At 51.3% G+C, this 24,538-nt stretch overlaps 1 protein-coding gene across 2 annotated transcripts in view; it reads left to right on the top strand.

The window, feature by feature from the left end:
* Positions 1–2,004: 2,004 nt before the first annotated feature.
* Positions 2,005–24,538, top strand: part of zw10 (zw10 kinetochore protein) — a 45,369-nt gene continuing 22,835 nt past the window's right edge. Inside the window, exons 1-6 of one of the 2 annotated variants that reach the window (XM_072486501.1) lie at positions 2,005–2,180; positions 12,252–12,386; positions 14,673–14,774; positions 15,868–15,945; positions 16,765–16,936; positions 23,766–23,915. In XM_072486501.1, the coding sequence (XP_072342602.1) occupies positions 2,076–2,180; positions 12,252–12,386; positions 14,673–14,774; positions 15,868–15,945; positions 16,765–16,936; positions 23,766–23,915 (742 nt within the window). In that variant the 5' untranslated portion in view covers positions 2,005–2,075. The remainder of the gene's footprint in view (positions 2,181–12,251; positions 12,387–14,672; positions 14,775–15,867; positions 15,946–16,764; positions 16,937–23,765; positions 23,916–24,538) is intronic. The other variant, XM_072486502.1, reaches the window with a different exon arrangement.

Below are 24,538 nucleotides of genomic sequence, written 5' to 3'. Positions count from 1 at the left end.
GAATTATGAAAAGATTTTGTAAAGGTGGAAATGGCAAAAGGATTTTGTCATGGGCAGAATTTCATGTTTCCTGTATGTGAGGTGAGGCGCGTGTATTTTCTTACCCCCACAGTGGTTGTCTGAATTTTAAAAATCTTCTAGTTAAATAATTCCAGCAACAAGCTTTCTTATGAGTTTTAAAATAAAGATGGTTATCTATAATAATAATCTTTATTAGTGTCACAAGTAGGCTTACATTAACACTGCAATGAGATTATTGTGAAAATCCCCTAGTCGCCACATTCCGGCGCCTGTTCGAGTACACAGAGGGAGAATTCAGAATGTCCAATTCACCTATCAAACACGTCTTTAGGGACTTTGTGGGAGGAAACTGGAGCACTCGGAGGACATGCACATAGATACACGGAGAACGTGGAGACTCCGCACAGACAGTGACACAAGCTAGGAATCGAACCCGGATCCCTGGCGCCGTGAAGCAACAGTGCTAACCACTGTGCTGCTGTACATGTCAATACTTTTCAACTCAGGTATATAATGTTTAGTTAGTATTTAGGACTGAGTGAATTATTATTAAAGATTGCATAAAGAAGTTAAAGGGGGAGGGATGTGTTGCCTTAAAGGGACAACTACCAGAGAACGACAATATAGTTCCAAGCCAGGATGGGCTGTGGCTTGGAGGGGAACCTGCAGGAGGTAATGTTCCCATGTGTCTGCTGCCCTTGTCCTCCTTAGTGGCGGAGGTCACAAGTTTGGAAGGTGCTGTCATAGAATCATAGAATCCCTCCAGTGCAGAAGGCTATTTGGCCCATCGGATCTGCACCGACCTTCCGAAAGAGCACCCCAACCCAGGCCCACTCCTCCACCCTATCCCCATTACCCCATAACCCCATCTAACCTTCGGACACTAAGGATCAATTTAGCATGGCAAATCCACCTAAGCTGCACATCTTTGGACTGTGGGAGGAAACCGGAGCGCCCGGAGGAAACCCACGCGCAGATGGGAAGAACGTGCAGACTCCACACAGACAGTCACCCTCGTTCGGAATTGAACCCAGGTCCTTGGTTTTGTGATGCAACAGTGCTAACCACAGTGCTACTGTGCCGTAACTTGCCTGCCGAATGAACCAGAAGAAAAAAAACAGTAAAACTGAGAAATAAGAATACTGGTCTTGTATATTTTAAAGTGGATCTTGGCGAGTTGCTAACTAGTTGCATCCAATCAAAGTATATATATATATTTTAAAAAAGGAATAACCTATGAAATCCAAATCACCAAAAGAAATGAAATGAAAATCACTTATTGTCACAAGTAGGCTTCAAATGACGTTACTGTGAAAAGCCCCTAGTCGCCACATTCCGGCACCTGTTCGGGGAGGCTGGTACAGGAATGGAACCGTGCTGCTGGCCTGCCTTGGTCTGCTTTAAAAGCCAGCTATTTAGCCTAGTGTGCTAAACCAGCCCCTACTTGCGTCTTCAACAATTACAGGAATCCCAAAGTGTTTCACAGCCAATTAAGGACTTTTAGAACATCAGTTTTAATTCAAGGAAACTTTAGGCAACTTGGACACAGTAAGTTCCTGCAAACAGCAGTGTGATAATGGTCAAAAAACATCAATTGTTCTTATAGAGGACATTGATCAGGGGAACTCCCTTACTCTTCTTTGAAATAGTTTCATATTTTATATCATCTTGGGATGAGAGACAGAACACTTGTTTAACGTTTCACATGACAGGCAGCACAATGCTCTGCAGTACTGCACACACTTAATGTCAGTCTGCATCTTGTGCTGAAGACTCTGGTTTGGGGTTTGAAGCAATAACTGACTCAGAGACAGGCGGGTCAACAACTGACCCCTGGCTGGGACGACTTGCTGTTGACAAGGGGAAAACATATCAATAATAATGCTGGTGTCAGCTGCAATCCCGGCAGTGGCCTGTAGGTCGCAGTGTGTTGGAGCCTGCGCACTGGCTTCTCGCGCCTGGGTTTGAACGGGAGGCGCTGCAGCTCCCGTCCTGCTTTGCGGCGGGGCGATCGCCGCGCATGCGCGGGGAGCGGGGTTGGCGCCAGGGCAGAAATGTCGTCTTTCGTGGCCGAGGTGCTGGCCTCGTCCGGGAAGCTGGAGAAGGAGGACATCGGCACCAAGATCAGCAAACTGGCCCGCCGCGTGGAGGAGGTGAAGGTACCGGAGGGCCCGCCCGGGCCGACAGATCCGGGCCCCGACTGTCTGTCTGAGCTCCCCGTCTGTCTGTCTGTCTGAGCTCCCCCCGTCTGTCTGTCTGTCTGAGCTCCCCCCGTCTGTCTGTCTGTCTGAGCTCCCCGTCTGTCTGTCTGTCTGAGCTCCCCCCGTCTGTCTGTCTGAGCTCCCCCCGTCTGTCTGTCTGTCTGAGCTCCCCCCGTCCGTCTGTCTGTCTGAGCGCCCCGTCTGTCTGTCTGAGCTCCCCCCCCGTCTGTCTGTCTGAGCTCCCCGTCTGTCTGTCTGTCTGAGCTCCCCGTCTGTCTGTCTGTCTGAGCTCCCCCCCCGTCTGTCTGTCTGAGCTCCCCCCGTCTGTCTGTCTGAGCTCCCCGTCTGTCTGTCTGTCTGAGCTCCCCCCTTCTGTCTGTCTGAGCGCCCCCCGTCTGTCTGTCTGTCTGAGCGCCCCCCGTCTGTCTGTCTGAGCGCCCCGTCTGTCTGTCTGAGCGCCCCCCTTCTGTCTGTCTGAGCTCCCCCCGTCTGTCTGTCTGAGCTCCCCCCGTCTGTCTGTCTGAGCTCCCCCCGTCTGTCTGTCTGAGCTCCCCGTCTGTCTGTCTGTCTGAGCTCCCCCCGTCTGTCTGTCTGAGCTCCCCCCGTCTGTCTGTCTGAGCTCCCCCCGTCTGTCTGCCTGAGCTCCCCGTCTGTCTGTCTGTCTGAGCTCCCCCCGTCTGTCTGTCTGAGCTCCCCATCTGTCTGTCTGAGCTCCCCGTCTGTCTGTCTGAGCTCCCCCCGTCTGTCTGTCTGAGCTCTCCCCGTCTGTCTGTCTGAGCTCCCCGTCTGTCTGTCTGAGCTCCCCCCGTCTGTCTGTCTGAGCTCCCCCCGTCTGTCTGTCTGAGCTCCCCGTCTGTCTGTCTGTCTGAGCTCCCCCCGTCTGTCTGTCTGAGCTCCCCGTCTGTCTGTCTGTCTGAGCTCCCCCCGTCTGTCTGTCTGAGCTCCCCGTCTGTCTGTCTAAGCTCCCCCCCGTCTGTCTGTCTGAGCTCCCCCCGACTGTCTGTCTGAGCTCCCCCCGTCTGTCTGTCTGAGCGCCCCCCGTCTGTCTGTCTGAGCCCCCCCGTCTGTCTGTCTGAGCGCCCCCCGTCTGTCTGTCTGTCTGAGCTCCCCGTCTGTCTGTCTGTCTGAGCTCCCCCCGTCTGTCTGTCTGTCTGAGCTCCCCGTCTGTCTGTCTGTCTGAGCTCCCCCCGTCTGTCTGTCTGAGCTCCCCCCGTCTGTCTGTCTGTCTGAGCTCCCCCCGTCTGTCTGTCTGTCTGAGCTCCCCCCGTCTGTCTGTCTGAGCTCCCCCCCCGTCTGTCTGTCTGAGCTCCCCCCGTCTGTCTGTCTGTCTGAGCTCCCCCCGTCTGTCTGTCTGTCTGAGCTCCCCCCGTCTGTCTGTCTGAGCTCCCCCCCCCGTCTGTCTGTCTGAGCTCCCCCCCCGTCTGTCTGTCTGAGCTCCCCCCGTCTGTCTGTCTGAGCTCCCCGTCTGTCTGTCTGTCTGAGCTCCCCCCTTCTGTCTGTCTGAGCGCCCCCCGTCTGTCTGTCTGTCTGAGCGCCCCCCGTCTGTCTGTCTGAGCGCCCCGTCTGTCTGTCTGAGCGCCCCCCTTCTGTCTGTCTGAGCTCCCCCCGTCTGTCTGTCTGAGCTCCCCCCGTCTGTCTGTCTGAGCTCCCCCCGTCTGTCTGTCTGAGCTCCCCGTCTGTCTGTCTGTCTGAGCTCCCCCCGTCTGTCTGTCTGAGCTCCCCCCGTCTGTCTGTCTGAGCTCCCCCCGTCTGTCTGCCTGAGCTCCCCGTCTGTCTGTCTGTCTGAGCTCCCCCCGTCTGTCTGTCTGAGCTCCCCATCTGTCTGTCTGAGCTCCCCGTCTGTCTGTCTGAGCTCCCCCCGTCTGTCTGTCTGAGCTCTCCCCGTCTGTCTGTCTGAGCTCCCCGTCTGTCTGTCTGAGCTCCCCCCGTCTGTCTGTCTGAGCTCCCCCCGTCTGTCTGTCTGAGCTCCCCGTCTGTCTGTCTGTCTGAGCTCCCCCCGTCTGTCTGTCTGAGCTCCCCGTCTGTCTGTCTGTCTGAGCTCCCCCCGTCTGTCTGTCTGAGCTCCCCGTCTGTCTGTCTAAGCTCCCCCCCGTCTGTCTGTCTGAGCTCCCCCCGACTGTCTGTCTGAGCTCCCCCCGTCTGTCTGTCTGAGCGCCCCCCGTCTGTCTGTCTGAGCCCCCCCGTCTGTCTGTCTGAGCGCCCCCCGTCTGTCTGTCTGAGCTCCCCCCGTCTGTCTGTCTGAGCGCCCCCCGTCTGTCTGTCTGTCTGAGCTCCCCCCGTCTGTCTGTCTGAGCGCCCCCCGTCTGTCTGTCTGAGCTCCCCGTCTGTCTGTCTGTCTGTCTGAGCTCCCCCCGTCTGTCTGTCTGTCTGAGCTCCCCCCCCGTCTGTCTGTCTGAGCTCCCCCCGTCTGTCTGTCTGAGCTCCCCCCCCGTCTGTCTGTCTGTCTGAGCTCCCCCCGACTGTCTGTCTGAGCTCCCCCGACTGTCTGTCTGAGCTCCCCGTCTGTCTGTCTGAGCTCCCCGTCTGTCTGTCTGAGCTCCCCCCGTCTGTCTGTCTGAGCTCCCCCGTCTGTCTGTCTGAGCTCCCCGTCTGTCTGTCTGAGCTCCCCCCGTCTGTCTGTCTGAGCCCCCCCGTCTGTCTGTCTGAGCTCCCCCTGTCTGTCTGTCTGTCTGAGCTCCCCGTCTGTCTGTCTGTCTGAGCTCCCCCCGTCTGTCTGTCTGAGCTCCCCGTCTGTCTGTCTGTCTGAGCTCCCCCCGTCTGTCTGTCTGAGCGCCCCCCGTCTGTCTGTCTGAGCTCCCCCCTTCTGTCTGTCTGAGCTCCCCGTCTGTCTGTCTGTCTGAGCTCCCCCCGTCTGTCTGTCTGAGCGCCCCGTCTGTCTGTCTGAGCTCCCCGTCTGTCTGTCTGAGCTCCCCCCGTCTGTCTGTCTGAGCGCCCCGTCTGTCTGTCTGAGCTCCCCCCGTCTGTCTGTCTGAGCTCCCCCCGTCTGTCTGTCTGAGCTCCCCCCGTCTGTCTGTCTGTCTGAGCTCCCCGTCTGTCTGTCTAAGCTCCCCCCCGTCTGTCTGTCTGAGCTCCCCCCGTCTGTCTGTCTGAGCCCCCCGTCTGTCTGTCTGAGCTCCCCGTCTGTCTGTCTGAGCTCCCCCCCGTCTGTCTGTCTGAGCTCCCCCCGTCTGTCTGTCTGAGCTCCTCGTCTGTCTGTCTGAGCCCCCCGTCTGTCTGTCTGAGCTCCCCGTCTGTCTGTCTGTCTGAGCTCCCCGTCTGTCTGTCTGAGCTCCCCCGTCTGTCTGTCTGAGCTCCCCCCGTCTGTCTGTCTGAGCTCCCCGTCTGTCTGTCTGAGCTCCCCCCTTCTGTCTGTCTGAGCTCCCCGTCTGTCTGTCTGAGCTCCCCGTCTGTCTGTCTGAGCTCCCCCCGTCTGTCTGTCTGAGCTCCCCCCGTCTGTCTGTCTGTCTGAGCTCCTCCCGACTGTCTGTCTGAGCTCCCCCCGTCTGTCTGTCTGAGCTCCCCCCCGACTGTCTGTCTGAGCTCCCCCCGTCTGTCTGTCTGAGCTCCCCGTCTGTCTGTCTGAGCTCCCCCCGTCTGTCTGTCTGAGCTCCCCGTCTGTCTGTCTGAGCTCCCCTTCTGTCTGTCTGAGCTCCCCCCGTCTGTCTGTCTGAGCTCCCCCCGACTGTCTGTCTGAGCTCCCCCGTCTGTCTGTCTGAGCTCCCCTTCTGTCTGTCTGTCTGAGCTCCCCCCGTCTGTCTGTCTGAGCCCCCCGTCTGTCTGTCTGAGCTCCCCGTCTGTCTGTCTGAGCTCCCCCCCGTCTGTCTGTCTGAGCTCCCCCCGTCTGTCTGTCTGAGCTCCCCGTCTGTCTGTCTGAGCCCCCCGTCTGTCTGTCTGAGCTCCCCGTCTGTCTGTCTGTCTGAGCTCCCCGTCTGTCTGTCTGAGCTCCCCCCGTCTGTCTGTCTGAGCTCCCCCCGTCTGTCTGTCTGAGCTCCCCGTCTGTCTGTCTGAGCTCCCCCCTTCTGTCTGTCTGAGCTCCCCGTCTGTCTGTCTGAGCTCCCCGTCTGTCTGTCTGAGCTCCCCCCGTCTGTCTGTCTGAGCTCCCCCCGTCTGTCTGTCTGTCTGAGCTCCTCCCGACTGTCTGTCTGAGCTCCCCCCGTCTGTCTGTCTGAGCTCCCCCCCGACTGTCTGAGCTCCCCCCGTCTGTCTGTCTGAGCTCCCCGTCTGTCTGTCTGAGCTCCCCCCGTCTGTCTGTCTGAGCTCCCCGTCTGTCTGTCTGAGCTCCCCTTCTGTCTGTCTGAGCTCCCCCCGTCTGTCTGTCTGAGCTCCCCCCGACTGTCTGTCTGAGCTCCCCCGTCTGTCTGTCTGAGCTCCCCTTCTGTCTGTCTGAGCTCCCCTTCTGTCTGTCTGAGCTCCCCCCGTCTGTCTGTCTGAGCTCCCCGTCTGTCTGTCTGAGCTCCCCCCGTCTGTCTGTCTGAGCTCCCCCCGTCTGTCTGTCTGAGCTCCCCCCGTCTGTCTGTCTGAGCTCCCCCCGTCTGTCTGTCTGAGCTCCCCCCGTCTGTCTGTCTGAGCTCCCCCCGTCTGTCTGTCTGAGCGCCCCCCGTCTGTCTGTCTGAGCGCCCCCCGTCTGTCTGTCTGAGCGCCCCCCGTCTGTCTGTCTGAGCTCCCCCCTTCTGTCTGTCTGAGCTCCCCCCTTCTGTCTGTCTGAGCTCCCCCCTTCTGTCTGTCTGAGCTCCCCCCCGTCTGTCTGTCTGAGCTCCCCGTCTGTCTGTCTGAGCTCCCCGTCTGTCTGTCTGAGCTCCCCCGTCTGTCTGTCTGAGCTCCCCCGTCTGTCTGTCTGAGCTCCCCGTCTGTCTGTCTGAGCGCCCCCCGTCTGTCTGTCTGAGCTCCCCCCTTCTGTCTGTCTGAGCGCCCCGTCTGTCTGTCTGAGCTCCCCCCGTCTGTCTGTCTGCGCGCCCCCCGTCTGTCTGTCTGGGCTCCCCCCGTCTGTCTGTCTGAGCTCCCCCCGTCTGTCTGTCTGAGCTCCCCCGTCTGTCTGTCTGAGCTCCCCCGTCTGTCTGTCTGAGCTCCCCCGTCTGTCTGTCTGAGCTCCCCCGTCTGTCTGTCTGCGCGCCCCCGTCTGTCTGTCTGAGCTCCCCCCGTCTGTCTGTCTGAGCTCCCCCCGTCTGTCTGTCTGAGCTCCCCGTCTGTCTGTCTGAGCTCCCCGTCTGTCTGTCTGAGCTCCCCGTCTGTCTGTCTGCGCTCCCCCGTCTGTCTGTCTGAGCGCCCCGTCTGTCTGTCTGAGCTCCCCCCGTCTGTCTGTCTGAGCTCCCCCCGTCTGTCTGTCTGAGCTCCCCCCGTCTGTCTGTCTGAGCTCCCCGTCTGTCTGTCTGAGCTCCCCGTCTGTCTGTCTGAGCTCCCCCCGTCTGTCTGTCTGAGCTCCCCCCGTCTGTCTGTCTGAGCTCCCCCCGTCTGTCTGTCTGAGCTCACCCCGTCTGTCTGTCTGAGCTCCCCGTCTGTCTGTCTGAGCTCCCCGTCTGTCTGTCTGAGCTCCCCCCATCTGTCTGTCTGAGCTCCCCCCGTCTGTCTGTCTGAGCTCCCCCCGTCTGTCTGTCTGAGCTCCCCCCGTCTGTCTGTCTGTCTGAGCTCCCCCCGTCTGTCTGTCTGAGCTCCCCCCGTCTGTCTGTCTGAGCGCCCCGTCCGTCTGTCTGTCTGAGCGTCCCGTCTGTCTGTCTGAGCTCCCCCCGTCTGTCTGTCTGAGCTCCCCGTCTGTCTGTCTGAGCTCCCCGTCTGTCTGTCTGAGCTCCCCGTCTGTCTGTCTGAGCTCCCCGTCTGTCTGTCTGAGCTCCCCGTCTGTCTGTCTGAGCTCCCCCCGTCTGTCTGTCTGAGCTCCCCGTCTGTCTGTCTGAGCTCCCCGTCTGTCTGTCTGAGCTCCCCCCGTCTGTCTGTCTGAGCTCCCCCCCGTCTGTCTGTCTGAGCGCCCCGTCTGTCTGTCTGTCTGAGCGCCCCGTCTGTCTGTCTGTCTGAGCTCCCCCCGTCTGTCTGTCTGTCTGAGCTCCCCCCGTCTGTCTGTCTGAGCTCCCCCCGTCTGTCTGTCTGAGCTCCCCGTCTGTCTGTCTGAGCTCCCCCCCGTCTGTCTGTCTGAGCGCCCCGTCTGTCTGTCTGTCTGAGCTCCCCCCGTCTGTCTGTCTGTCTGAGCTCCCCCCGTCTGTCTGTCTGAGCTCCCCGTCTGTCTGTCTGAGCTCCCCCCGTCTGTCTGTCTGAGCTCCCCCCGTCTGTCTGTCTGTCTGAGCTCCCCCGTCTGTCTGTCTGAGCTCCCCGTCTGTCTGTCTGAGCTCCCCCCGTCTGTCTGTCTGAGCTCCCCCCCGTCTGTCTGTCTGAGCGCTCCGTCTGTCTGTCTGTCTGAGCGCCCCGTCTGTCTGTCTGAGCTCCCCGTCTGTCTGTCTGAGCTCCCCGTCTGTCTGTCTGAGCGCCCCGTCTGTCTGTCTGAGCTCCCCCCGTCTGTCTGTCTGAGCTCCCCGTCTGTCTGTCTGAGCTCCCCCCGTCTGTCTGTCTGAGCTCCCCCCGTCTGTCTGTCTGAGCTCCCCCCGTCTGTCTGTCTGAGCTCCCCCCGTCTGTCTGTCTGAGCTCCCCCCGTCTGTCTGTCTGAGCTCCCCCCGTCTGTCTGTCTGAGCTCCCCCCGTCTGTCTGTCTGAGCTCCCCCCTTCTGTCTGTCTGAGCTCCCCCCTTCTGTCTGTCTGAGCTCCCCCCTTCTGTCTGTCTGAGCTCCCCCCCGTCTGTCTGTCTGAGCTCCCCGTCTGTCTGTCTGAGCTCCCCCCGTCTGTCTTTCTGAGCTCCCCCCGTCTGTCTGTCTGAGCTCCCCGTCTGTCTGTCTGAGCGCCCCCCGTCTGTCTGTCTGAGCTCCCCCCTTCTGTCTGTCTGAGCGCCCCGTCTGTCTGTCTGAGCTCCCCCCGTCTGTCTGTCTGCGCGCCCCCCGTCTGTCTGTCTGGGCTCCCCCCGTCTGTCTGTCTGAGCTCCCCCCGTCTGTCTGTCTGAGCTCCCCCGTCTGTCTGTCTGAGCTCCCCCGTCTGTCTGTCTGCGCGCCCCCCGTCTGTCTGTCTGAGCTCCCCCCGTCTGTCTGTCTGAGCTCCCCCCGTCTGTCTGTCTGAGCTCCCCGTCTGTCTGTCTGAGCTCCCCCCGTCTGTCTGTCTGAGCTCCCCCCGTCTGTCTGTCTGAGCTCCCCCCGTCTGTCTGTCTGAGCTCCCCGTCTGTCTGTCTGAGCTCCCCGTCTGTCTGTCTGAGCTCCCCCCGTCTGTCTGTCTGAGCTCCCCCCGTCTGTCTGTCTGAGCTCCCCCCGTCTGTCTGTCTGAGCTCACCCCGTCTGTCTGTCTGAGCTCCCCGTCTGTCTGTCTGAGCTCCCCGTCTGTCTGTCTGAGCTCCCCCCGTCTGTCTGTCTGAGCTCCCCCGTCTGTCTGTCTGAGCTCCCCCCCGTCTGTCTGTCTGAGCGCCCCGTCTGTCTGTCTGTCTGAGCTCCCCCGTCTGTCTGTCTGTCTGAGCTCCCCCCGTCTGTCTGTCTGAGCTCCCCCCGTCTGTCTGTCTGAGCTCCCCGTCTGTCTGTCTGAGCTCCCCCCCGTCTGTCTGTCTGTCTGAGCTCCCCCCGTCTGTCTGTCTGTCTGAGCTCCCCCCGTCTGTCTGTCTGTCTGAGCTCCCCCCGTCTGTCTGTCTGTCTGAGCTCCCCCCGTCTGTCTGTCTGAGCTCCCCGTCTGTCTGTCTGAGCTCCCCCCGTCTGTCTGTCTGAGCTCCCCGTCTGTCTGTCTGAGCTCCCCGTCTGTCTGTCTGTCTGAGCGTCCCGTCTGTCTGTCTGAGCTCCCCCCGTCTGTCTGTCTGAGCTCCCCGTCTGTCTGTCTGAGCTCCCCGTCTGTCTGTCTGAGCTCCCCGTCTGTCTGTCTGTCTGAGCTCCCCCCGTCTGTCTGTCTGTCTGAGCGCCCCGTCTGTCTGTCTGAGCTCCCCGTCTGTCTGTCTGAGCGCCCCGTCTGTCTGTCTGAGCTCCCCCCGTCTGTCTGAGCTCCCCCCGTCTGTCTGTCTGAGCTCCCCGTCTGTCTGTCTGAGCTCCCCGTCTGTCTGTCTGAGCTCCCCGTCTGTCTGTCTGTCTGAGCCCCCCGTCTGTCTGTCTGAGCTCCCCGTCTGTCTGTCTGAGCCCCCCGTCTGTCTGTCTGAGCTCCCCCCGTCTGTCTGTCTGAGCTCCCCGTCTGTCTGTCTGAGCTCCCCGTCTGTCTGTCTGAGCCCCCCGTCTGTCTGTCTGAGCTCCCCCGTCTGTCTGTCTGAGCTCCCCCGTCTGTCTGTCTGAGCTCCCCCCGTCTGTCTGTCTGAGCTCCCCCCGTCTGTCTGTCTGAGCTCCCCCCGTCTGTCTGTCTGAGCTCCCCCCGTCTGTCTGTCTGAGCTCCCCGTCTGTCTGTCTGTCTGAGCTCCCCGTCTGTCTGTCTGAGCTCCCCGTCTGTCTGTCTGCGCGCCCCGTCTGTCTGTCTGAGCTCCCCCCCCCGTCTGTCTGTCTGAGCGCCCCGTCTGTCTGTCTGTCTGAGCGCCCCGTCTGTCTGTCTGTCTGAGCGCCCCGTCTGTCTGTCTGTCTGAGCTCCCCCCGTCTGTCTGTCTGCGCGCCCCGTCTGTCTGTCTGAGCTCCCCCCGTCTGTCTGTCTGAGCTCCCCCCGTCTCTCTGTCTGAGCTCCCCCCGTCTGTCTGTCCGAGCTCCCCGTCTGTCTGTCTGAGCTCCCCCCGTCTGTCTGTCTGAGCTCCCCGTCTGTCTTGACTGTCTGACTGGAAATAACGGATTGGAAGTGATGCAGTTCTGTTGTTTTAAAGGCAGAAAGTCTGTTGTTGCTTCCAGAAGAATCCGAAGTGTTTGGACTTCCCAATTACTTATTTTTTTAATGTATTTTATTCCCAACATGTATCAAAATGGTCTTTCCAATTACGGTTGATGTACGTTGAAAGTAGAATGATGGACAGATTTCAAAACGGGAGTTATAACTTCATTGTAAATCTTCAGAATCTATATTATAGTGAAAGTGTAGTTTGTGCATATTTTCCCAGTTTTGTCATGTTTAATAGATTGACACTGATGAGCAGTGCAATGCATTTAGACCGATGCATTTGAGATGCCTGCAATACATTATCTTAAGTTGCTCCCGTCTATTGCCATCAGTGACAGACCTAACCCTAACCTTGATGGCATGTAGCTACAAATGGCTTAAACTGCCCGAGTTCAGAAAGCCAAAATCTTTAATTGTGCCACCCGTTGTTTTCTCATGGATTGTAACCATAGTATCCATACAGTGCAAAAGGAAACCATCCGGCCCATCGGGTTTGCACCAACTCTCTGAAAGAGTACCCTATCTAGGCCCCCCCCCCCCCCCCCCCCCTTCGGCCCATCCCTGTAACTCCACCTAACCTGCGCATTCCTGGACACTTATGGGGCAATTTAGCGTGGCCAATCCACCTAACCTGCACATCGTTGGACCGAGGGAGGAAACTCGAGCACCCGGAGGAAACCCACGCATATACGGGGTGAAAGGGCAAACTCCGCACACAGTCACCCAAGGCTGGAATCTAACCTGGGTCCCTGGCGCTGTGAGACAGCAATGTCGGATAAAGTGGACTCAATACAAACCTTTCACATATCCCCAGCTGCATTTGCTGAAATCCGTTTGGGTGGCAGAGATAACAGCCACAAATTTAGAGCTACATAAACATTTCATCTAGCTGCCATCATATTCCACTGCAACCTGGCAATGGAAAACCATCACTAACAAAAGCCTCCAAGGAAACAGCTCAGGATGAAGCATTAGCAGAAAATGAGCCAAGCTCCTATCTTCGGCAGATGGGTGACTGAATATTTATATATATTATACACTAGCACTGACTTACCTCGAGATGACAGTTCAAAATACAAAAATAACTTTGGCATTAAATCACCAGCTTGTTTTATTCAGAGATGATGAGCTTGTTTTAGCAGCATGGTAACTTGAGGATTATGGTAATGCTATAGTGCTGCTAAGGGGAATTTTGTAAAACTTGTGGCCTAAAGGTATTTTCTTCCAGGGTGAAGTATGTGACATGATCAACAAGAAGTATGAGGAGTTCATCCCAAGTTTAAAAAATGGAGAGAATTTGGTAACTCAAGTGGACGGGATATCGATGGAGATAGACGTTCTTAAATCACAGATTGAAAATGAGGTAACTGAAAGGAAGCAAGAATCCCACCGGAGTAAATGACAGCAAGGCCTCGTTGCCTCAGCTAAAGCATTGCACGGGGTGTGTTTGGGTCCTGGACTGGTGCTCACAATGCATTGAACACTTGGCCGAGTTATGCGGGCAGCTGTATCTTGCTGCTCGTTTAGCACAGGGCTAAATCGCTGGCTTTGAAAGCAGACCAAGGCAGGCCAGCAGCACGGTTCAATTCCCGTACCAGCCTCCCCGAACAGGCGCCGGAATGTGGCGACTGGGGCTTTTCACAGTAACTTCATTTGAAAGTCTACTTGTGACAATAAGTGATTTTCATTCATTTCATTCAAGTCACGTGGAGCTTGGCCTCAATGGAGGTCAGCAAAATTGAGCTTGATTGCATGCACAGAACTCTGCTCCCATTTGCTAATTTTCGGTGCTGGATGTGAGCAGGAGTATTCATAAAATTCCACAGGACAGAAACGGGCCATTCGACCAAATCAGTCCTGTGAAGTTGTACGAATTAAGTAATGCCATGATGGGAAAATTGGTCGACTACTTGGTACGATGTAAAAAAAGCTGACCAAGCTCTTCCAATATGTCGGACCTCTGTAAGACCTGATAAGGCTGACTCCGCATAACGTAAAGCATGAATAAGACCAGAGAAGGTCAAGCTATTCCAAAATGCCTGACCTCTGTAAATTCTGGTAAGATTAACTCCTCATGACCCAGGGCTGTATGGGTAAGACAAGATAAGGTCAGGGATGAAGGAGTCACCGACCTTTTAATGTTCTATCAAAGGACAAGATAAAGTGATGAGACAAAGAGTTCTAGGAGGTCAGCAGGTTGTGCCATGATTTATGACATTGCTTATGTTTCTACTACTGATCAAATTCCTGAATAAGCTCTAGTCACGCAATACTGATAATGATAATGCACAAATACTGAACTGATTCTTTGTGTAAGCGCGGACTTGAGGAGGAATTAGCAGTTCTAAACTTGAGTTGCAGCCAATACTGCATGCGGACCTTTTGTAAATAAAGACTAGTTATTTTGTCGGAACGAACTTTGTTGCGTCTTTCTACCACAGTCAAGAAGCAGGAAAAATATTTACTTCTACAATCCATGCCAGCATTAATACTCCACTCATGTTATGTGAATAGCAACATTGTGTGAATACAAAATGGAAAATGCTTTGGATGCTGGAAAGTGGGAATATTAACAGAAAATATTGTTGATGCTCAGCAGGCCAAGAAGCATCTGTGGAGAGAGAAAAGGAGTTAGAATTCCAGGTGTGTGACCTGTGGGCGGAATTGGAAGGTGTAATGAGTTTCAAATACGTACAGAGAACAGGGGTGATTAGAAGAAAGAACAAAAGGGAAAGCCTGTGCTGGTATGAAAGGCAGGGTTGGTTTTGAACTTTTAAAAAAAATTTAGAGTACCCAATTATTTTTTCCCAATTAAGAGGCAATTTAACATGGCCAATCCACCTAGCCTGCACATCTTTGGGTTGTGGAGGCAAAACCCACGCAAATACGGGTGGAATGTGCAAACTCCACACAGACAGTGACCCAGAGCAGGGATCGAACCTGGGACCTCGGTGCTGTGAGGCAGCAATGCTAGCCACTGCACCACCATGCTGCCACGGGGGATGATAGTGCAAAAGAAAAGGGAGCTGTCATCGGGCACGTGAAGAAACAAAGGACAAAGCTGGAGAGCTGTAAATGACTACAACAGAATCATTACCAGCATTGCAGAGTTTTAAAATACCCAGAAGGCCCATTGAACTACTCAGTGCCCTATTAAATTAATGCTCCTGCCTCCAGTGAATCAACCTGAAGGAGGCCTTGAATCCTGAGTATTGTTGCTGATTTAGTGTTTGATGTGTTGTGGAGACTGCTTTACATCAGTTCTACAGCGCCGGACCTGCGGTAAGGCCTGGCCAAACGGATGCAGACAACCCATTCTATAGAGAAGAAAACTGATGCGTTTTAGGATTATTCATTTCTCGGGATACTTTTGGTTTGTTCCGTGTAGTGCTCCACATAACACAGAAAACTGCTACCTTTTATGGCTCCTTTCCAGAAAGCTTGCTAACTGCTTACCCAAAATGTTATCTTCAGCCCCAAATCATAGTTCGTGAACTAATTTATTGTTCCCTATGGATCTAGAAGGAAAACGTCCAGATTCCTTCAGATAGACGTAATGTCACATCATATTAAAGTTGTAACTTGCACTGAATTTACCAATGCATGGAACTAAGTTCTCAATACGGTGGTGCTTTGTGTGTTTTAACAGGTTCAGAGAGATCTCCGTGTTGCTGTGACTGAGTTCAGTGAGCTGAAACAACAACTGGAGAAAAGCACAGTTTTACTGAGTGTGTTGACACAACTACATGAGGCGAGTAGCTGCTTTGAACTCTGCCATTTAGTTCCCTCCTGTCAGTTTTCTTGTAAACTGCTTTGGCGAATTTCTGAGTTTGGCGTGTGAAAACTGTCCAGTTGTCTCAATATAATTCCTTCACACATCACCTGACAAAAAAAAATCTGGCAGCCATTTTTATTTGCTGCAAAGAGGAGAAAGTAATGATTGGTGGAGGGAGGAGATTCAGTATCTCTGGCATTTGCTCCAAACGAAGAGGATGGCAGGAACATTGTGGAAGAATCACAAATGGTGTATAGAGTCACCGATCAAATTTTAAAAATTGAAATAACATAAGGATTTTCTTGAATCGCTTTCATTATATGGTCCACAGTAAGAAGTCTCACAACACCAGGTTAAAGTCCAACAGGTTTGTTTGAAATTGCAAGGTTCCGAAAGCTTGAGATTTCAAATAAACCTGTTGGACTGAAACCTGGTGTTGTGAGACTCCTTACTGGTGCCTACCCCAGTCCAGCGCCGGCATCTCCTCATCATTATATGGTCCTGACTCTCATTCTTCCCCGCCCCATTGGCAATTTTGACGTTTGTTTCTATATTGCACTATGTTTGTGTTTTCAGCGACATTGGCAATATTCAATGTTGAAGCTTTATGCAAATACTTTGCTCAACTAATGACTTGCCTTTACTAAACGGCATGCCTTTTTCCTGTACGGGAGCAGGAAATGCTGTAAACGTAAAGCCGACCAGGCAATATTTCCGAAAGTTGTAAAAAAAGAGTTAATATTGAGGGTGGGAACCTCACCAGAAGTGGAAACTTGGTGTACTTTTAGTAGAATGGAATGAAATAAAAAAGGAGAGCTATTGAGTCAAATTTACGAATAGATTTTCATTTGAAAACCAAGAGAGAATTCGAAACTGGAAAAGAATTGTTATCTTTGGGAGGATGAAAATAACTGGAACAAATCAAACACAAAAACTGGTTTGTCACTGAAAAGTCAAAAAATAGGTGTTGAAGCTACAGAGTGAGTTCCAAAGTCTGTTCCTTTTTTGACACTCAATTGCCTGGGAAAGTTAGTGGAACTAATTTTTTTTTGCTTGTTATCTTTTCCAGTTTGACACTGCCCTTGAAACGCATCATCAAGCTTTGTTCGAAAAAAACTACATCAAATCTGCTACTCATCTCAATAAAGTAAGTGCAATCGTCCCACACAACTGTTTTTGAACCATTATGTTGCTAATTGTTTGAGATTTAACAGGATCATGCATATTGTAAATGAAACTTTAAGTTGGTCCTTGTGTTGTTTAAAGGTTGATCGAAACGGAATATAAAAATAAATTGTTACCATTGTCATAGTATGGGGGAATTGATTTATAATTTAGATTCTCTGAGTCTTGCTATCTGGATCAAGTTTGAAATTTGCTATAATTGCTCCATGCAACTTGATTTTTCATTATTTCACTCAATGTCTCCAAAGCTTAATTGTAAGCTCTGGTGTTCTAGGCATGTTGCTATCATTATAATTTCAAGCACCTTAATGGAATTCAGTTTTACCTACTGCAATCAAAGAAAAATTTGCATTTATATACAACCCTATCACATTTCCCAAACATTTTGAGATGCGTTGCGTACAGCAAATTAGTTTGTGCAGCAAATGCTACGTAGGCAATTATGGGAATGATTGGACATAGCAAGATCTCAGATTAAACTATTAATTCTTCTGGTGAGTTATTGTTGGTTGAGGGACTGTGTTGATTAGGGCACCAGGAAGATTCTCTGCTCTTCCGGTGTAGGCTTGTGAATTTTAAAATCCATCCCATCCATCAAATAGACAGACAGGCCTCTCTCAGTTTAACATTTTTAATTTGTCCATGAGCGGATGTTTTTTTTGCCTTATGTTCCTGAAGTGCAGCATACATTTGTGACCAGACGAAAACATGCACAGTTTAATGTCCGTGTTATGGCTACAACTAAGTCCAACAGCCCCTTGTTTCTGCTTGTGTGTATCAGGCACAGTCCACTCTGACCCTGCTAAAATCGAGGAAGGGAGTTGAGCTGAAGATGTTGCAAGTGCTTCACACGGAGCTCATTATACAGAAAGAGAACCTACTGTACCATCTGGGTGAGGAGTGGAAGCAGCTAGCAGTTTGGAGCCTGCCCCCTTCACCAGCTCCCACAAAAGGTGAATCAACTATGCAATTTTTTTTGAGGAAGTAAATAATATAACTGAGGTTGGTAGCAGGTCTTATGGCACAGTGGGTAATGTCCTTACTTCTGGGCAAGAAGCTCCGGGTTCAAGTCCTACATGAGGACCTGATCGCCATGGAAGGTGTGCTCATAATGTGGCCAAACAGATTGATTATCAGCTTGTAAATCCTTCCAAATGCACGTGATGGAAGGCAGTAAGCGCGGCAAAATTTCCCGGTTAGCGGCATTGCAGACTGCAATGGCAAAGGACTGCAGTACTTTGCCGAGTATAAACATGGACCATAGAACATTACAGCGCAGTACAGGCCCTTCGGCCCTCGATGTTGCGCCGACCTGTGAAACCACTCTAAAGTGCATCTACACTGTTCCCTTATCGTCCATGTGTCTATCCAATGACCATTTGAATGCCCTTAGTGTTGGCGAGTCCACTACTGTTGCAGGCAGGGCATTCTACGCCCTTACTACTCTCAGTGTAAAGAACCTACCTCTGACATCTGGCCTATATCTATCTCCCCTCAATTTAAAGCTATGTCCCCTCGTGCTAGACATCACCATCTGAGGAAAAAGGCTCCCACTGTCCACCCTATCTAATCCTCTGATCACCTTGTATGCCTCAATTAAGTCACCTCTTAACCTTCTTCTCTCTAACGAAAACAGCCTCAAGTGCCTCAGCCTTCCCTCATAAGATCTTCCCTCCATACCAGGCAACATTCTGGTAAATCTCCTCTGCATCCTTTCCAATGCTTCCACATCCTTCCTATAATGCGGCAACCAGAATTGCACGCAATACTCCAAATGCGGCCGCACCAGAGTTTTGTACAGCTGCAACATGACCTCATGGCTCCGAAACTCAATCCCTCTACCAATAAAAGCTAACACACCGTCCACCTTCTTAATAACCCTCTCAACCTGGGTGGCAACTTTCAGGGATCTATGTACTGTTTTTGAAAAATCACCACTATTCTTAGAATTCCCCCTATACCAAAAAGGGTCGACATTCTAAATGGTGATCAGGGATTCTCACTCCCCGACTCCGATGCAAGCTTCAGTGGGTGCTATTCAGGTCAAACTGTGTTTTCAAGTTATCCCCCGGTATAACCCATACCTTCACCGAAGATTTCATCTACTTACCACTTAGTAGCATCGATCCTGGGTCCCGCATTGCTAAGTAAGTAAAGTAGACTAATAACCACTGTTTCAGGTTAAAACCTTTAAGTTATTTTATTATATATTTTTTTCTCTTTTTAAAAGATGCAATCATTGTCTTCACGGAAAAGTAAAAAGATCTTGCTTCTGGATCCTTCTGGTTGGTTGAAGGGACCTTCAGGCCCAACTTGACAATCTTCTTTAAAGTCTGGTCTTCTTAAGATGTATCAGCTATTTTAGCTCGGCTGCTCTGCCCTGTCCATTTCCCATGGCCGAGCTGGTTGTAATCTGAGTCTAGCTGCTTGTTTCTTCTCTGCTTCTCTCTCTCTCCCTCTGAGCTCTGGTTGTGGATCTGAATCTGAATCTGATAGTTCCTGCCCTGGTCTCGAGGTTTATATTTGCTTTCTAACAATTAAGTTTTTTGATGTTACTGTAAAGTAACTCTTATTTTCTTTGATTGTAAAAAGTACCTTTTGATCTAAACCTTTTAATCCAACTAAGTATACATTTTGACATGACTTCACCTCATAGATCTGATTACCTTGTTTCCTTTGTGATGTTCAAAATGCTTTGGTTTCAATAGGTGTTACTTTTAATTCCTGTCATTTCTATAGTTTTATTTTCCAATTGTGTCCTTAGCTCAATTTTGACTTTGATTTTGGCTTTGAATTATGTTTCTCATAGACTGATAAACCTGGTATTAGCAAATTTTCACACCTAGAGCCTCATCCATTCTTTTCCAGATCCTTACTAAATTAGTTACTTTCAATTAAGGTGTGAGCCATTGTTTTTGGCTTCATTCAAAATCCTGTTTGTCTTGTTTGCTCAGCCTGCTTGACCAAGGATATCTGCATTTTACAATCCTTGCCTGACAGCTGCTGTTAACCCTTTGTGGGATCTTTCCCTGTATCCTCTCATGTTTCACTCAGACCAGATATTGCCAGACTTCCATGTTTCAAATGACACATCTTTCCATATTATCAATTACAGTACATGGACACCGAGATCGCTCTGCTCATCCACACTGCCAAGAATCTTACCATTAGCCCAGTACTCTGTCTTCCTGTTATTCCTTCCAAAATGAATCACCTCACACTTTTCTGCATTAAACTCCATTTGCCACCTCTCAGCCCAGCGCTGCAGCATATCTATCTCTGTAACTTGCAACATCCTTCCGCACTGTCCACAACTCCACCGACTTTAGTGTCATCTGAAAATTTACTCACCCATCCTTCTACGCCCTCCTCCAGGTCATTTATAAAAATGACAAACAGCAGTGGCCCCAAAACAGATCCTTGTGGTACACCACTCGTAACTGGACTCCAGTCTGAATATTTCCCATCAACCACCACCCTTTGTCTTCTTCCAGCTAGCCAATTTCTGATCCAAACTGCTAAATCACCCTGAATCCCATGCCTCCGTATTTTCTGCAGTAGCCTACATCAACTGCTTTACCCTCATCCACCTGTTTGGTCACCTTCTCAAAGAACTTAATAAGGTTTGTGAGGCACAAGCTACCCTTCACAAAACCGTGTTGACTATCTCGAATCAAATTATTCCTTTCCAGATGATTATACATCCTATCTCTTATAAACCTTTCCAAGACTTTTCCCACAATTGAAGTAAGGCTCACTGTTCTATAGTTACCAGGGTTGTCTCTACTCCCCTTCTTGAACAAGGGGACAACATTTGCTATCCTCCAGTCTTCTGGCACTATTCCTGTAGACAAAGATGAGTTAAAGATCAAAGCCAAAGGCTCAGCAATCTCCTCCCTAGCTTCCCACAGAATCCTAGGATAAATCCCATTTGGCCCACGGCATTTATCTATTTTCACACTTTCCAGAATTGCTAACACTTCCTCCTTATGAACCTCAAGCCCTTCTAGTCTAGTAGCCTGAATCTCAGTATTCTCTTCGACAACATTGTCTTTTCCTGTGTGAATACTGACGAAAAATATTCATTTAGCAGCTCTCCTATCTCCTCGGACTCCACGCACCTTCTCACTACTCTCCTTGACTGGCCCTTATCTTACCCTAGTCATTCTTTTATTCCTGACATATCTATAGAAAGCTTTAGGGTTATCCTTGATCCTACCTGCCAAAGACTTCTCATGTCCCCTCCTGGCTCTTCTTAGCTCTCTCTTTAGGTCCTTCCTAGCTAACTTGTAACTCTCGAGCGCCCTAACTTAACCTTCATGTCTCATCTTTACATAAGCCTCCTTCTTCCTCTTGACAAGTGTTTTGACTGCTTTAGTAAACCACGGTTCCCTCGCTCGACCACTTCCTCCCTGCCTGACAGGTACATACTTATCAAGGACACACAGTAGCTGTTCCTTGAACAAGCTCCACATTTCCATTGTGCCCATCCCCTGCAGTTTTCCTCTCCATCCGATGCATCCTAAGTCTTGCCTCATCGCATCATAATTGCCTTTCCCCCAGATATAACTCCTGCCCTGCGGTATATACCTATCCATTTCCATCACTAAAGTAAATGTAATCGAATTGTGGTCACTATCACCAAAGTGCTCATCTACCTCCAAATCTAACACCTGTCCTGATACATTACCCAGTACCAAATCCAATATGGCCTCGCCTCTCGTTGGCCTATCTACATACTGTGTCAGGAAACGCTCCTGCACACATTGGACAAAAACGGACCCATCTAAAGTACTCGAGCTATAGCGTTTCCAGTCAATATTTGGAAAGTTAAAGTCCCCCATAACAACGACCCTGTTGCTTTCGCTCCGATCCAGAATCATCTTTGCAATCCTTTCCTCTACATCTCTGTAACTTTTTGGAGGCCTATAGAAAACCCCTAACAGGGTGCCCTCTCCTTTCCTGTTTCTAACCTCAGCCCATACTACCTCAGTAGACGAGTCCTCATCAAACGTCCTTTCTGCCACCGTAATACTGTCCTTAACTAACAATGCCACCCCAGCTTTTACCACCTTCCCTGAGCTTACTGAAATATCTAATCCCCGGCACCTGCAACAACCATTCCTGACCCTGCTCTATCCATGGGCGAAATTCTCCCCCAACGGCGCGATGTCCGCCGACTGGCGCCAAAAGCGGCGCCAATCAGATGGGCATCGCGCCGGCCCAAAGGTGCGGAATGCTCCGCATCTTTGGGGGCCGAGCCCCAACATTGAGGGGCTAGGCCGACGCCGGAGGGATTTCCGCCCCGCCAGCTGGCGGAAATGGCGTTTGTTGCCCCGCCAGCTGACGCGGAAATGCGGCGCATGCGCGGGAGCGTCAGCGGCCGCTGTCAGTTTCCCGGCGCATGCGCGGGAGCGTCAGCGGCCGCTGTCAGTTTCCCGCGCATGCTCAGTGGGGAGAGTCTCTTCCGCCCCCGCCATGGTGGTGGCCGTGGCGGAGGCGGAAGGGAAAGAGTGCCCCCACGGCACAGGCCCGCCCGCGGATCGGTGGGCCCTGATCGCGGGCCAGGCCACTGTGGGGGCACCCCCCGGGGGTCAGATCGCCCCCCCCCCCCCCCCCAGGACCCCGGAGCCCGCCCACGCCGCCTGGTCCCGCCGGTAAATACCAGGTTTGATTTACGCCGGCGGGACAGGCAATTTCTGGGCTGGACTTCGGGCCGGAGAATCCAGCGGGGGGTCCCGCCAACCGGCGCGGCCCGATTCCCGCCCCCGCCCAATCTCCGGTACCGGAGACTTTGGCGGGGGCGGGATTCACGGCGGCCAACGGCCATTCTCCGACCCGGCGGGGGATCGGAGAATGATGCCCCATGTCTCCGAAATGGCCACAACATCGAAGTCCCAGGTACCAACCAACCCATGCCGCAAGTTCACCCACCTTATTCCGGATGCTCCTGGCATTGAAGAAGACACACTTTAAACCACCTTCCTGCCTGCCGGTACACTCCTGTTACTTTGAAACTTTACTCATAACCTCACTACTCTCAACCTCCTGTTTACTGGAGCTACAATTCAGGTTCCCAATCCCCTGCTGAACTAGTTTAAACCCAATCCAATGGAAGTCTGTCGTTGCCAATGCCCTCTTGGGGAATGGAATTTGAAACAGGAAGAGGGACTAAGGTATGAACTGTGAATAGCTAGCCAAATTTTATGGGGAGGCGGTGGCATGGTGGTATTGTCAGTGGACTAGTAATCCAGAGACCAAGGGTAAAACTCTGGAGTGCTGGGTTCGAATCTTGCCATGGCAGAAGGTGAAGTTTAAATTAATTAAAAAATCTGGAATCAAAAGTCTAAGTTGAGCATGAAACCGATGCCGATTGTCGTAAAATCCCATCTGTTTCACTGTGGCAAGGAAATCTGCTGTCCTTACCCGGTCTGGACTACATGTGGCTTCAGATCCACAGCAATGCGGTTGACACTTAACTGCCCCCCAATCAAAGGGCCTAGCAAGTCACTCAGTTCAAGGACAATTCGGGATGGGCAACAAATGCTGGTCCAGCCTGCGACCCTCACATCACAAGAACGAATTTAAAAGAAATCTGGTTATATCAGTCTTACAAATATTCTATGCAAGACACATTGCCTGCGGGTATTTTCGACTGACAATTCTCGTGTCCTTATTTACAATGAAAACTGCCGATGGAATTACAATTGCTCATGAGTAGAATTGCTGCAGTGTCACGATTTGGAATGGGATGTAATTAGTGTGACGGTTTACATAGACTGCATAATAAGTGAAGTAAGAGTTTATGATCGAAATGTAAAAATAAGGACAGAATGTCACGTAAAAATAGGGACTGAATTACACCCATGTACCTTGGTCCAAATAGCTGTAACCCTCTGACCTTCACCTGAGTGATAAATTGGATGTAACTCCTCAGGGGCTGTTTAGCACAGGGCTAAATTGCTGGCTTTGAAAGCAGACCAAGGCAGGCCAGCAGCACGGTTCAATCCCCGTAACAGCCTCCCCGAACAGGTGCCGGAATGTGGCGACCAGGGGCTTTTCACAGTAACTTCATTGAAGCCTACTTGTGACAATAAGCGATTTTCATTTCATTCATTTAGGGGCTGTTTAGCACACTAGGCTAAATCGCTGGCTTTGAAAGCAGACCAAGGCAGGCCAGCAGCACGGTTCAATTCCCGTAACAGCCTCCCCGAACAGGCGCCGGAATGTGGCGACTAGGGGCTTTTCACAGTAACTTCATTGAAGCCTACTTGTGACAATAAGCGATTTTCATTTTCATTTCATTTCAAGTGCATGGTATTGGGAGATTGACTACTACGCTGTGTAAACCATGCTAATATCATAGCTTCATGCAATACATTCTTCCTCTCACTTTATTGCCAAGCCTATTGTAAAGCAGCATAATTCTCTGATGAGAAACACCTTGAGAGTTGTAATATAAATGCAATTATCTATAATTAAAATAGTAAATAGTCTTTTTTACCTTTTATCTATTCTCCCAACTTAATCTTGGCTTTTCTGTAGTTTTATCGGAATTGGAATAATGTTATCTTTGTCCTTTACTTTTCCTTTCTGTGAATTGTGAACTCTTGTATCAAAATAGCTTGATTTTAGTTCTCAACTAATTTTTCACAAGCATTGCAGTACAAAAGAAACTTGTGCACCATTGTCCAGTGCACAGAGCGGGTTTTTGATGTGGAGGGATGATTAAAACTGTTGACATGAGGGCGGAACTGATCACTGGTTTCTGTTTTCCTCCAGCTGAAGATTTATTCGCATGGACTTTGAAGACTGAGCTTCGCTTGTGCAACATGCAGTCGAAGAAGAAGAGCGAGCTTGAACCTCTGCTGGTGTCGATACTTCAAGGCTTTGCTATCCTCGGTGAACTGAGCAGGAAGCTGAAATTCTTCAGTAAGCAATTTTCGCAGTAAAATATCTCCAGATTAATTTTTTCCTTCGCGGCCAGGACATGCTGAACGTTGTAAGGTATGGGCACAATAAATCGCAAATGTTAGTTGTACAATCATGACTTTCTGAGTTGGATAAAGTCCTTGCAGACAGAAGACATGACGGATATACAGATGTACTGTGGCATGGATTGGTAGGAAATTTGACGTTTGCCCTTTGAGTGTTGGGAAGAAAGAATATTAACCTTTAAATTAATTCTTAGAACTCTAAATGTAAAATTTGTCTATTCACATTCCCTATGACAAACCTGAACCACTCCAACTACGTAGAATTCAAGTCTGAGAAACAGATGTCCCGCAGTAAGTCTACAAAAGAGCACTGGAATGTGCTGCAGAAATTAGCTTATCCAATCATAAAATAATTTCTGTCCGCAGATCAAAGCTTTTATATCCATCACAAAGCTGTAAGACTTTTCTCTCTCAACCGGTTTCAGAAGTCAGACTGGAGAATTACTGAAATAAAGACACTCGAGCTTCAGTTAACCATTCAAAATCTTTACTGTTGTGCAATGTAATGCATTCAGTGCACTGTTATTCAAATAACGGAACACACACAAATGTGGAGTT

Source organism: Scyliorhinus torazame, chromosome 21 (assembly GCF_047496885.1).
Source record: "Scyliorhinus torazame isolate Kashiwa2021f chromosome 21, sScyTor2.1, whole genome shotgun sequence".
Classification (NCBI taxonomy): Eukaryota; Metazoa; Chordata; class Chondrichthyes; order Carcharhiniformes; family Scyliorhinidae; genus Scyliorhinus; species Scyliorhinus torazame.
Note: the sequence above shows the minus strand (reverse complement) of the source record. Positions and strands in the feature narration are given on the sequence as shown.